The 13,787-nt window shown below is 36.3% G+C and overlaps 1 protein-coding gene across 2 annotated transcripts in view; it reads left to right on the top strand.

Annotated features, from left to right (window-relative positions):
* The window catches only part of NEK7 (NIMA related kinase 7), a 67,467-nt gene extending 53,998 nt beyond the window's left edge, over nt 1-13,469 (top strand). For both annotated transcript variants that reach the window (XM_057429091.1, XM_057429090.1), the window contains exons 8-10: nt 2,242-2,336; nt 6,821-6,934; nt 13,208-13,469. In XM_057429091.1, coding sequence (XP_057285074.1) covers nt 2,242-2,336; nt 6,821-6,934; nt 13,208-13,318 — 320 coding nt within the window. In that variant the 3' untranslated portion in view covers nt 13,319-13,469. The remainder of the gene's footprint in view (nt 1-2,241; nt 2,337-6,820; nt 6,935-13,207) is intronic.
* The last annotated feature ends 318 nt before the right edge of the window (nt 13,470-13,787 follow it).

The raw sequence follows: 13,787 nt of genomic DNA, 5'->3' as shown, positions 1-13,787 counted from the left end.
AAAGTTTTCAGAGGTGTCCAAGCTTGTAAGTCCTTGGAAGGTAAATAAAATAAAATTGAAGGGAGGAGCACAACAGTAAGGATAATAAAGGTATGAGAGCTGTGTTATGCCAAATTTTGTTTAATTACAGTTTCCAATTTTAAGATAGCTGTCATTAAGCTCCCATTAAATTACTGCTGTTGATAAATTAGAATAACAAAGTTGCTTCTGTTTATTCTGGTAGTATTGCAGTGTTGCAGACCACCCATCTGCGTGCCTATTGTTTTATAGGGAAAAGATCATCCCTCTTTCTCTTTCCTCTGTTGTGGGTGAACATGAACATCCCATGAGAGAAAATGGTTTTCACAGTACTCCATCATTTTGAGTTGCCTTTCCCTGGCCTTTTTCCCTTTAAGCTCTTAATCTCTTGCAGTTTCAGTTCAGAGCTGCAGTGATTCCTCAGGCTCGTGTTGAGGGAGCCTCTGGAGATAGAGGCTGTGGAACCTGGGGATGAGAGTTCCCCCCCCATGAAATATTTAGGGGAAAAAAAATCTACTGCAGGGTGCGATATGGAACTTCATCTGTTAGACAAGCATATTCTTAGTTTATATGGATTTGGAATATTTTTTTCAATATTGTTTGCCAAGAAGGAGATCAGTTTAAATTATGGGTTACCAGCAGTAGTGGCCTGACCTGGTATAAGGTGGTACTGGGTTTCCCAGTCTAAGGTGGGTCTGGCAAGTAGGAAAGTATTCCATCTCTCCCTAAGAAAGCATGACATAGTTTGGGATGTCAGCTTTTCTAAAAGATAGGGTACATTGTCAAAGCAAACCCCTTAACTTTGGGAAGTGATTAGAGTAAAAATAATAATCTGATAAATTAAAACCATTAACTTGATTATTCAGATCTGGAATTACATATTCACTGTATCTGTTTCTAGTTTTCATACAGAGATCAATTGTGAATAGGTAAGGCTAACTCTGAAGTGTGGAAGTCATAACAGATCTCTGTGTTAAATAAAATAGCATGAGGGTCATGCTCTGATTTCCATAGTTTGCAGTGAGAGTGTGGATGTTAATCTCTGGCTATGCTGCAAGATTTTTAGTTTTGAAATAAGGTCAACTTGTGTTGAATTGACAGAATTCAGGTGATTTTCATCCTGAGGATTCAGTGCTAAAGCAAGTATTTGTCCACACAAAATTGAAGTAAAAATCTACATATATCTGTGACTCTTTGCTGTTAGTCAGTTCATTTTAGGGGAATATGGGGAGAAAGTTCAGACAATGCACCAAAATTGCCACTCCTGTTATTTTCTATAACTTTTGGTTTTGTCGATCTGTCGCATATGAACCCATCACTCGGTTACCTTTTTAAATGGCTTCTTTTTCGCAGATCTTAATCATCTTTCACAATTCCTCTCTTCCAAGTAACTTGCAACACAGATGGGTAGTGTCTGATTGAAGTCAAGGGGAGAGATGTCCTGCAATATCCAATTTAAATTTGCTCTGGGACAGTGCTAGTAAACACTGCTTTTCAAGAGCAGACGTCTCCAGAGTCCAGAGCTCTGAGGCAGGATTAAGCTAGGATAGCCACAGATCTGGGAGCTGAAAAGCCCGTGCAGAGTCTAGTCCTGCAGCAGATGGCTGAAGTGCTTGTAGGAACCTCGGGCTAGGAGGTTTTCCTGCCTTCCTCTCTGGGAAGATGAAGATTCTGGATTTCAGGCTCAATTTTAGCTTCAGATATCCAAACTAAATTGTGTTTATCAGTTTCAAAAGCAGCTTTTCCAGATTGGCATAGTCTCAAAAGGAAGAACAGACAGCTAATTTCAAAAATACTACTACTACTACTACTAAGCCACAAAAAGAATTTCTAGCTGTTGATATTTCCAGCCACAGTGGTAACAGTTCGTAAAGGAGTGGCGACATGTGTGCATGTGCGTGTACTATGTTCCCTTGGTTCTCTTCAGAAGAAAATAATTACTTTTGAGCTTCTCTAAAAGCAAAAGTTTTGTTTTGGAAGTATTCTACAACTGAATAATTCTGGTAATTAGATATCAGTAGTGAAAATAAAGCTGCTTTAGAAGAAATGGATATCTAATTCATGTGTATTTTTATCAAACTGAAGACTCGTACTTATGGATTGAAATTATACGTGTAAAAATGAGATGTATAGAAGATGAAAAAGTTTTTCAGACAGGAAATCTGTAGTTTTACTGCTGTATAAGAGAAATTCTCATTCAAAAATGCTTTGTATTTATTGCAGTTGGTACACCCTATTATATGTCTCCAGAGAGAATACATGAAAATGGTTACAACTTCAAATCTGACATCTGGTCTCTAGGCTGTCTGCTGTATGAGGTAACGGTGATATATACAGTGAACTTAGTAACACTGTTGTGTTTCCCCTTGCCCCCCCCTCAGTGTATTAAGTAATGTTTGCTATATTTTTGTTGTTTAGGGAAATTTGTAGTGTTGTGGAAAAGCTACTTTTCATCTATTACACGTCTGTCTTTGATATTGGCAATGAGAACTCTTATGTAACTTCAGCATACGTATGAAATACTTTTATTTGTTATTCAACACTTGCCTTTTACTGGGCTTGTTACGAAGATTTTAAAGCAATTTGTTAAATATTGGGCAAAACTGCAGGATTAATAAATGGATAATGGCAAACACATGTGAAATTTGTTAAGATGTTTTAGTGGCCCATCCTGATTAATGTTTTTGGTAACAAATACATTGAGAAATAGTAGGACTGACTTGAGGATGCAACTATATTGCAAAACTGTAATATAGTAATTGTAATACAAGTTTAGTTTATTTAAAATTATTGACAACCTAAGTAAATAAAGAAAATCAGTTACTATGTACTTATTACTCCTAGCTGGGGTTAACTTTCAAGATAATTACTTCTGCTGCACTGACCTATGTTATTTATCTACTTTTTCTTCCAAATGATAAGCTATAATTATTGGTTAATTTCTGTATTCATACAGTCAAGATTGGGAAGTGACACATAATTTTAAATATTATGTTTTGAGAAAATATAGATATAGGACAAATAGAAATGGAGGTGAATGAAGGTGTGAAGAACATGTAGGCTTCTAAGGAAACTCTCTTCAAAGTTCTTGGAATATCATTTGTTGATCAAAAGACTAAGCACTTGTGTTGAAGGATGCTGGAAAAAATCTTAATTCCATCAGCAGTTGCAGTGAAGTCTTTCTAGTCATGTTCCAGGTAAAAACTAATATACCCAACTCACTTCGCATATGCACAAGCCACCTGCCTCAGTGAGTCAGTAGAATGCATTAAACACATACTCAACAGGTTTGGCACCTCCTATTACTTTAGGATGTTGTAGAAAACATTGTCACCCTGTTAAAGGTATATGTTACTACTTGGTGAATTGTCTCCAGTAATATTAGTTTACTTTCCGTCACTAACCTGTTGCTTTAAATATAGAAAGGGCAAATAGCTGTATTGCAATTCCACACAGTTTACAGATCTATGTATAGCTCTTGCTCCTAAATCTTGGGGACAATTCACAGGAATGAAGTCTGATACCTGATAGCAAGCATTTAGAAGCTTAAATCCTGAACTGAAACTTAATCCCGTATTGGGATTCCTTAGTACTGACCGTGGCAACTGCCATCAATTTCAGTGTTCTACTTCACACACTTGTGCAAGCAGGAGCCTAAAGATAGCATAAAGGTAGATGGGGATTTGTCAGTATTGCTACTTCTTTTCCCCTCATTAATTTTCTTGAAATTTTTTTTTAAATTTGGAAATAAGAAACCCGTCAAATAACTAATATATACAATAAACATGTTTGAAGCTTAATTTTTCTTCTGTGTTATATGGACTTTCTGGATAGAAATCAGTAGCACTTTTCTATGAAAGATTTTTTAGCTTATTGCTTTGATGCTGGTACAGTACATTGAACACCTATTTGAATATTAAGTTTTTCTTCGAACTGTTAAATTATTCCAAAGTAGTGAAATACCTTAGTTCCATTGATTAACTTAGCAGCTTTAAATATCATTCTCTTTTTATTTATTTTAGAAGTCTTACAAGGATGGTATTTAAGTTGATAAGGTGTTGTGTGGGGGGGTTTTATTGTACAAAAATAATTATTATGATACTTACTGTATACAGTCTTATTGTCATACATATATATGGCAGTGTCTTCAACTATAGCATTAATTTTTTTTTGAGGCACATTTATCTCTTTTGGTTAATTCTACACTGTAGTGAGTTTTTTTGTTTTTTTTAGTATTGAGATGTAATTTTGAAATCTTAAGCATAGTAAACTCAAAATATATGCTTAGCATTTTATTATTTTGGCGTTAAATTATTTGAAAGTGGTTACTTAAGGTTTTTCAAGATGTGTGGACTAATGCATGCTATTTTTATTACCCATACAGTTTTGTGCTGGGTGTCTTTTTTTGATATGGATTTTGGCATGTTTTATTCTATTGATTCCATGTTAATATGTGCTCATATGTGCTCTGGATTCTCTCCAGCTTGATGGAGAAAAGCTGTGGCATGTTTATCACTGCTCAATAAACACTTAATTGATGCTAAACTCTTTCCAGTTATGTTTTAATTTTAGACTAATTTGCTATAATACATGTTGTCTTTAAAAATGATGATTTCTAACCTGTCTGTTATTCAGCGCTAGCTATGTGGCCAGTGGGATTTTTCAGAAGTATAATTTAAAGTCTGTTTTTCTTAAAGCCCCAGGTATTTCTGAAACCTCAAAAAACACTGCCACTGGAGTTTTAATTGATATGCAACAAAGTAGACTTTACTAATTAAAATCAAGATGCTGTGCTTTTGCTACATGGACCTTTACATGGAAAAGTAGGTCTTACACATTTCCTTTTATTGTTCAGCGTAGCAATTGCATCCTTACAGGGTTGTAGGTTGGTGGCTTACAGTTCAAAAAAAAAAAAAAAAAGGGAAAAAAAAAAAAGGAGCGAGGGAGCTGCCACCAGCCCTGAAGACAGACAGTGGGCTTTCGTCCCTCAGACACCCCCAGAATACTAATCAGGAAAGTCAGACCCTGGAGGTCAGGGAGCAAGTCAATCATTCTAGCGATCGTCTCAGTGTGGAGGATCAAATTAGCCTGAAAAATTCAGCTGCTGGGAGGAGAGGGCGAGCAGCTGTCAGGGGCAGCAGCGAGATGCACTAATGAACCAGATGAATAGTGCAAAAGCTTGAAAATAAAAACAGGACAGTTGACATTTTTCATCTGTCAAAGCAGGAGATGCATGAAAATATAGTATTCCTGTTTTAACTCCTTAGGGGACATTCGGCATTTTTTTAACACTCGGCAGCATTCAAACAAAAGTATTTTTTAATGAACACCTAGAGTACGAAAATGAGTATCTGTGCATTTATTTAGCATTTCTGCATGCGTACACACCCTGCAGTTGATGTTTCCTTTTCTTTTTCTTTCCTTTTTTGGTCTTTAGCTTGCACTTTTAATATTCTTTTTAAGGTAAGAGACGATGTCATGTAAATCCAAAAATTAACATTGTTTTGGTAATACAGAATTTTTTGGGAGGAGTATAAGATGGAACTACACAGTATGATATTTGTATTGGGAGCTTTAAAATTACTTATCCTTACTTGAAGATAATAGGAAAAATTACTGAGCTATTTGAGAGCATTTTTATCAGATATAAAGTAAATGTAAGAGAATTTTGGTAATTTTCTTCATATGTTTTCCCCCCATGATATTGGTGCTTAGACATGAAGGAGTTAAACTGCTATCTGGAAGACCACAAGACAGATGAGAGCCATTTTCAGCTTGTCCTGTCCCTGTTGAAGCTCACTGAGTAGCACAGCATGGACTAGCATGTTTCACACACACTCTGCCTGTCTGGGGAATGTACACATTGTCCTTCCAAAATCAGACTTATTAGCACATGTAGAAAAGGGTGACTGACTTTGGGGCAGCACTGCACTCAAAGCAGCTTTCGTGCTGCTGCGGTTCAAAGACTTAGAAGGCTTTGAACAGAATGGAGAGATTTTAAATGAATTTTTAAATTTGTAATCCTGCTAACCATAGCATTTGTTTCCACCTTAAATGTCAAGTTCTAACACGGTCTGAAATAAAGTGTAGGTTTACTAATGCTGGTTTTAAGCTGGTCACGTATGCAAGAGCTCTCCGACATATTCTTATTTTTGTATTACAGTTGTAAATCACAGTCATAGTTGCCAGTTCTGCTCTTCTGATGATGTTTTAGGATTTTTTTTTTTAACTATTTTCAAATAATGTACTGAATTGCAAAGTTTTTGGGTTTGGGTTTTTTTTTGGAAGTGTAGCTGTTAGATTTAGTTTTCTTGCTTTAAGAAGTCTAGTGTAATGGCTACGGAAGTTTACAAAAATCTCCTACTGTTATTCAGCATTTTCAACATAAATTATTGCTTTAGATCAGATAATGGTTTCAAAAAAAGTATATGCTTCTTTTCCAAAGGGTCTTCAGAGGAAAATTCCATTGTGGATTTTGTTTTGGTTGGTCTCTTTAGTGGTGCTAGGGTCCTCTATGCCTACAGCAATATCAGAAGCTACTCAATTTTTCCTCATACTCTATTAATAAAACTCTAATGGTGTAAAATTCAAATATTGTAACATTTGGATTTGTGACAGGTACAACGGCATGACACAGAATAAGTACACACAGTAATAGTTTTGTGAGTTCTCTTTTTAGCACTGACACTTCTAAGCAGGGAGTTGAAAGTTGTTAAAAGTCACTTTTGATAGTATTACAGATTTATGACAGAACAGGTTTACTTAAAAACACAAAAGAAAACTGTACATTTTCCTTAAACAGATGGCTGCACTGCAGAGTCCCTTTTATGGTGATAAAATGAACTTGTACTCCTTGTGCAAGAAGATAGAACAGTGTGACTACCCACCTCTCCCTTCAGATCACTATTCAGAGGAAGTAAGTAATTCTCCTTTTCGTGGGCTAGATCCTTGGTTTATCTAAGCTGGCACGCTGCCAGGGAAGTAAATGAACTTGTGTGATTTTATGTTATTTGCAGATTATGCCCGTAAGTGTTTGCTTGTTGAACTCACTCAAATGTTCCTGTCAAAACAACTCTCTGATATGATTTTAAATTTGGGGGGTTTAATGATGGAAACCTCATACCGTTAGCTTCTTAATTTCATTGAGCTTCCTTGCAAGTATGACAGAATGCTTTCCCAGAATGCACAATGATATGTTCTACGTGCCAGAATGGGATTGAGTCTTCTGTCTATAGTGTGCTTCTCTAAAAGCACAACTATACAAGTTTATGTTGCACAGTAAATTAGCACACTAGCCTTGTTTCTCTAGGGGCTTGCATTAAAATAGATATAATGTAACTCACTAGTAAAAATGAATTGTTTAGTTCCCATTTGTCTGCATTGTAAAACTGGGATATGCTGTTTGATACAATTGGGGGGAGTTCTTTTGCAAGAGAGTGGTTCTTGACAATGCTAATCGTAAATTTCAGAGAAATATAGGCAGGCATAATGTAATTGAATTTGAACAGTATACTCATGCATATCGCAGCAGTGTTTTAAGCTGATAGGTAGCAGTTCTTTACCATCATTAATACATGTAAAGGGGGTACTTGCTTTTTTTTAGCCCTAAAATGAAAAGAAACTAGATAAAATAAATATTTTTCTTAGTGTAATGGAAAGAAAAATATAAATGCTTGCTTGTTAATGTTCTGAGATGCCAGTTTTGAAATACTTTTCCACTTTGAAAAGAATAGGGCAAATGGCTAGAAGCTGTAAACCAACAAACACATATTAGTAACCAATTCTAATTGAATTCAGCCTACATGAATTAAAGATTACTTTGAAAACACAAATAAGCACGAGCAGTGAAATACTTTTAATAAAGTGTTGTGCAGTTTCAGTTATCAAGTAGGGATTGTAATTCTTCACCTTAGATTTTTTTGCATTCAAAACCAGTGATTGGACTATTAATAAAACATTACTGCCCAGTGTTTTGTTTTGTATTTATAGCGACAGTTTTTCCCCTTTTATGGAACAAAGTGGACTTAAAAAGATAATTCAGTGATCTTACAAAGGATGAAATAATGATCTATTGTGTAATTTATATGCTATACCTCTTTGTGGGTTTTCCAATTAGTCCTTTTACCTTGGCCGTTTTTTAATTATTATTTATTGTAGACTATAAATACGGCAGTTCACATAACCAGCCTCAGAACTGGAGGCCTAGAAATACAGTAGGGTGTGAACAATAATGCAAAATGATAGCAAGAATGTCAGGGGCCGTTCTTTGTTGTGTCATTCATGCTGTCTTCCTTTTTCCATGAAGCGCATGAATATTTCACATATCTGCATCCTCATCCTCTATTCTTCTTGACTAATTTTCAGACTGTCTGAATTTGCATTTCACATGGTAGCTGATTAGGAGATGCAGAGTGCAGCAGCGAAGCCTCAGCAGGCGGTTTCCATGGTGACCTTCAGCAGGATTTTAATGATGATACCACTAGTGGTTCGTTGAAGTTGTCCTGCCTGCAGGGCTACTTCACTGCTGTTAAGTGTGAAGTTGGGTATGTGGATTCCCAGCCAAGGGGCAAATATCAAAAGTCTGGCCCAGATAGGTTTGTATGGGGGAAGAGATTCCACCTTCTACTAGCATCCACATAGTTTCTAGTGTTGAAAACAGATTCAAAGCAAAACATGCTATATTTTTCTTTATTTCAAAGCAGACACCTTGGATAAAAAGCTGTTTGCAAAATACATGTAAGTTACTTTAAAACATAATGAGAGGATCAGATATGGTAGGTATGAAAATAGTTACTTGAAAGAAGTAATCAACTATGGAGTCTTTAATCATTTTTATGTTTTTTAAAGTAAAACTTGGGTCTTCTAAGGTAAATGGAAAAATAGATACGTTTATTAGTTATTGCACCAAAATTGACCTAAAATAGACTTTTTACTTGTGTGAAAAAATACTGTGCTGGCATGAACTGAAAAAAAAAAGGCAAACAAAGTGTTATCTGTCATATTAAAGATACTGGCCTAATGTTTCACCTGTATTGGCAATTTAGATATCAAGCCTTTGACTGGGTTAGAAGCGCACTCAGTGAGCAGTAAAGATCAGAGATCACTGAACAGCAAAACTCATTTTGTGTTTTATAACAAAGAATTTACTGAGTGAAGAATTTCACTGAGTGTTGATCTCTGCGCCCTCTGTAGAGGTGTAAATACTTTCATCACAAAATACAAGACAAGTACTTTTTAGAGAAACTTTGTAGGTAAATTTTAATGAGTTTTAAGATGTGACTCTTTGTGAATTTTGAACATTTGTAAAACCAGCCTTTTAGTAATGTATTACATCTGTGCCATCAGAGAATAGAGTGACAGAAAGATGTACCTTAAGATCGATGGACAGATGGATATTTTTTTAAGAACCTTTTGATAAAAAATCCTAATTTCATAAACTGTTGCTTCAGCATTAGAGTTAGAGGCCAAGCTTTTCAAATGTTTTACAGCTTTGGGCATTCCAGTTTTTGAATATTACTTAAGAACATCTGGTATTTAGGTTAGTACTCAGCATTTACTGAAAGCTGTTCTGCTTTAGGTAATTCAAAGCTGGGGCTCCCTTGCCACCCCCAATCAGTACTCTCAAAATCTTGTCAGCCAGTATCATGTTGCTTTCATAACAGATGAAGTTTTAAATCTTTTGATTGAGGTGCACTGCTAAAGCCCATAGAGAACCTCCCACCCAGATGTGAAAGCTGAATGAGCCAGCAAGTCCACAATGGCAGTGTTAGTTGCCAGCAGAAGGTCTTGAGAATACCAGTGAGGACAGGCTTCAAGAAGGTCTCCTATTAAAAGTAAGAATAGGGCTTTTTTCTCATCCAACATTTCATATCTAAAAATTTCTTTTTCAGCTGGCTAACGATGCAGAGTACTTGCCTGTCCTATTTCTGTCTTTCCCCCTCCTCCTCCTGACTCAAGTGATAATTATTTATTTCATAGGTGAAAAACCTGCTAGAGTTAAAGAAAGTGTGTCCCACGCTACGATGTTAGGCTAAGCTCCAGGCTAAAGGCAGTCCTTGTGCTAAGTACACCGAGGAGGTTAAGAACAATAAGTAGCTGAAGAAGTTTGCAGCTTGGGGATGCAACCCGAGGTCCCTCCAGCTCGGTCATAAGTCTGCTCTGTCTGTTGGCCAGTCTGTGCCAGATAATAAAGATTACTCTAACTCTAATGATAGTCTGACTTCAGAATCCCAGTGCCTCTTCCCATGGTACTGTTGGGCTCTTCTGCTACATTCAAAATGTTATTAATACTAGAGGCCTTGACAAGTGGATTCCAGGTTTATTGAAATGGATATTCCTATAGGAGTTAAAGGAATAGTACTGTAACCAAGAATTAGTATCCACCATAGTCCCAGTTTCAGTCCTGAAAGTCTGTCTTCCTGTGTAATTGTTTTCAAACTGTATAGCAAAATTAAGTCACCTTCTCCTGAAGGTTTGCTGTTCAGTAACAAGGCTTGAAAGCGTTCAGGATTTTGAGATTACTTTGGAATCTGCACTATTGGTGTGCAGTGTCCCAGGCATAGTCAGCTCAGCATTCCTGCCTAACAACTGAGATTCTGGACTGGGGACAGGGAAGGAGATTTTGCAGTAATAGCAGTGGCCAACACTTAAATGTTAAGATTCATAGGCAAAAGAGGTCTATGACATTCTGCTTTGTTTTATTACACTCGTAGTGAAGGTTTGCTACTAATTGTGCTTACCACTTGCACGATGTTGGGAAGAGAATTTCGGAGTAAACTGCTTCAATGACTGTCCCTTAATGTAAACATATGCTTGTATATCCTTTCTTACATCCAAACAAGGGTAGCTATATATGCATTTTAGCAAGAATTAAGAAATAAGAAGCTGCAAAAAGCCACAGTTGAGAAGCCACAGAGGTGAATGACTTTTGCAAGTGTACTTACAGGGATTAATAGGACCTAAAGCCTTTAACATGTACTTCTGAGCATATTCTGCAGATAAATTACGCTGGTATTCTCTTTTTTTAAAAAAAAAGTTCACTTATTTAAGTCTAATTTCAGGCTTGAGGTTTTTACATGTTCTTTGGACTTTCCTCTTTTCCATGCAGGCTAAGTTGTTGCAATAGCAAGCTTCTCATCTCTGTTAGTACATTGTGCCTGTTGCTTACACTTTGGCCCACCTGCTTTTTCTACAATAGTTTTGCTTTGCATGTTTGTATACATGTAGGAAATAATTATTTCTTAAAGTGATTCATGCTTTCCAGTGTTCTAGTCTCCAGATATTTAGGAGTTAGTACAGGCTAATAGTTTTTCCTGTCAGTGGTATTGTATTTTATTTATTGCTGCTGGCAGCAGCAATATGATGGCTTTTATAACTCCATTAGTCAAAATATGCATAGTATATTTAAGATTCAAATAGCAAGTGTGTTATAGATTATTTTGATTTGATGTTTCTTTTAAATCCAGCAATCTGACTGCTATCTTCAGAATTAATAATCTCATTTTTAAATATCAAGCTCTTCTTGCTAAAGAAGGTGGATGTCTAGTAATATCAGTTTTATATTGTTAAATATGAAAACCTGTACACTGTATACAGTTCATAATGCTTCTGCAAGGGCTAATGGAGGAAGTTATCAATAGTGGTACACACTGTTTTTTACTTCTGGACTTCCTGTGCATTTAAATTAATCTTCTGAAAAGTGAAAGAAGTGTAATTATAATTGAAAATCCTTCCTGGTCTTTTTATAAAAAGCGGGAAGGAAGCTCTCTGATGGCAGGATATGTTACTTTTGAATAATGATAATGATGAGGTCGCTCTGTGTTAGTTGCAGTAATTACTAATTTTTTTCAATCATCATACTTAATAATATTGGGAGGGAGACTGAGCCAAACTTTACATTTTTTCATAGACGGGTGGCTGGCAAGGTGTTTTATTGTCTGCTGCTTCACATCTGCCCTCCCCAGTGCTATAAGCAGATAGAGGAGGATTTGTCAAAGCTACTAAAAAGCATAAAGGAAGAGCTTCAGAGTTAATTTTTTTTGCAAAGGATGGTAAAAATTTTAGCAAGTCAGCGTGAAGCAGGTGTATTCCATGTTGAAAAGTGCTTAGGAGATTAACACTGTTGAAAGTAGCTGCCCCGTCAAAAGGTTCTCCAGACAATATATTAAGTTCTAATGTCATAAGTTTTTTTAGACATATCAAGGGAGGAAGAAAACCCTCCAACTATTCTGCCAGTTTGTGAAGGCAGTGAGAAGTATCCAGGTGGTCTGGAAGCTCTTTGCGATTGCTTCCGCTGAATATGTGCGCTATAGAAGTCCCAATAAATTATGGTGCTTGTGGAAACCTGTGGCTTTCTAGTAAAAGTGCTTTGTTTATTCCCAGGTAGAGGTTTCTGTGAACATGTTTGTTAATTATGTGCTTCTTTCCATAAAGAAAAAAAAATCACAGATGTAATCCTAAGAATAGATACAGGGGCACAGACAAAAAGTTATTTATTCAGTATCATGTCTTCAACACTGGGCAAGTATAATGTGGGCAACACAGGGTCAGCATAATCTGATACTTCCCCAGAATACTTTTCCGGCTTCCAGTTTTTAGTTCAGATATTTCCTCAAAGGTGGAGTCTTTATATTAAATACCCTAAAGGGGTTTAGTTTATTCAGTCGCTTTTTGAGTGTGTGTGCACTGGTAGCTTCTAGCAGCAGGGAGTTCTGCAGGTTAACTTTGTGTTACAAGGAGAATTGTTACCTTTTGTTTGTTGGAACCTGTCACACAGTAATGCCACTTACTGCTGGCTAACTCTTGTGTCAGGAGTGAAGGAGCAAGCAGTCCTAATTTACCTTCTTTCCATGCTAGTTTGCAGGTGTAGCCCTCCAAAAGCAGAGAAAACATTGTGTAATGGGGCTAAATACATGTCTAAAATTGTATGCTAAAATGATTAGAACTTAAGTTTGCTCATCAGTTTGTCTGTGCAACAGTACCAAATGTAAAAATGGCGGGAGTATGCTGCATTCATGCATGCTTGCATAAAGCTGGGCAGTGTGTGTTGAGAGAGGGAGGGTTGAGTTTGTGTTTATGCAGAATTGCTGTTTGGCTAATTTTTGCCAGTCTGATTAGTTTGAATTTGATAATGCACAAATACTGCTTGTAAGAAGGCCAATGATCCTGTCATGTTATTTTCCTCTCCTAGCTGCGACAATTAGTTAATATGTGCATCAACCCGGATCCAGAGAAGCGACCAGACATAACCTATGTCTATGATGTAGCGAAACGTATGCATGCACACACTGCGAGCAGCTAAACAGACATCAGATCATGAAGAAAACAGCAGAAATAACCAAGTACTTTAAATAAATCATCCCACCTCTTTGTGTTACACAAACGTAATTATTTGAAGCTTGCTGTTGTGCTTTGAATTGTAAACCAGTTTATATACAAGCTTTGTTGTTTTCTGTTGATTTCTGTTTTTTTTTTTTACTAACTTGCAGTTATAGAACAGGTTTAAATATGTAAAAAGTAACTTTAAAAGATATCAAGAACCACTGTTTTCCATCTTAAGTGGGTTCAAGGTAATTTTCTTTAATAACAAAATTGTATTCAGTTGGGCCTCAGTTCTAAAACACGTTGCACTTTTGCACATGATACAGATATTAGGCTTATTATCCAGAAGCAAAATGTCTGAATCCCTCACCTTTTTAGTAATTTATGGAAGGTATGAATCAGCACAGTTAACTTTATTTTAATCTTTGTTCTAAGAGGAACATGATTAT

This window comes from Pezoporus wallicus, unplaced genomic scaffold, assembly GCF_028554395.1.
Source record: "Pezoporus wallicus isolate ANWC-B61680 ecotype Strahan unplaced genomic scaffold, APGP_CSIRO_Pwel_v1 contig_593, whole genome shotgun sequence".
NCBI lineage: Eukaryota > Metazoa > Chordata > Aves > Psittaciformes > Psittacidae > Pezoporus > Pezoporus wallicus.
The sequence above is the reverse complement of the archived record's forward strand: the minus strand, read 5'-3'. Positions and strand labels throughout refer to the sequence as shown.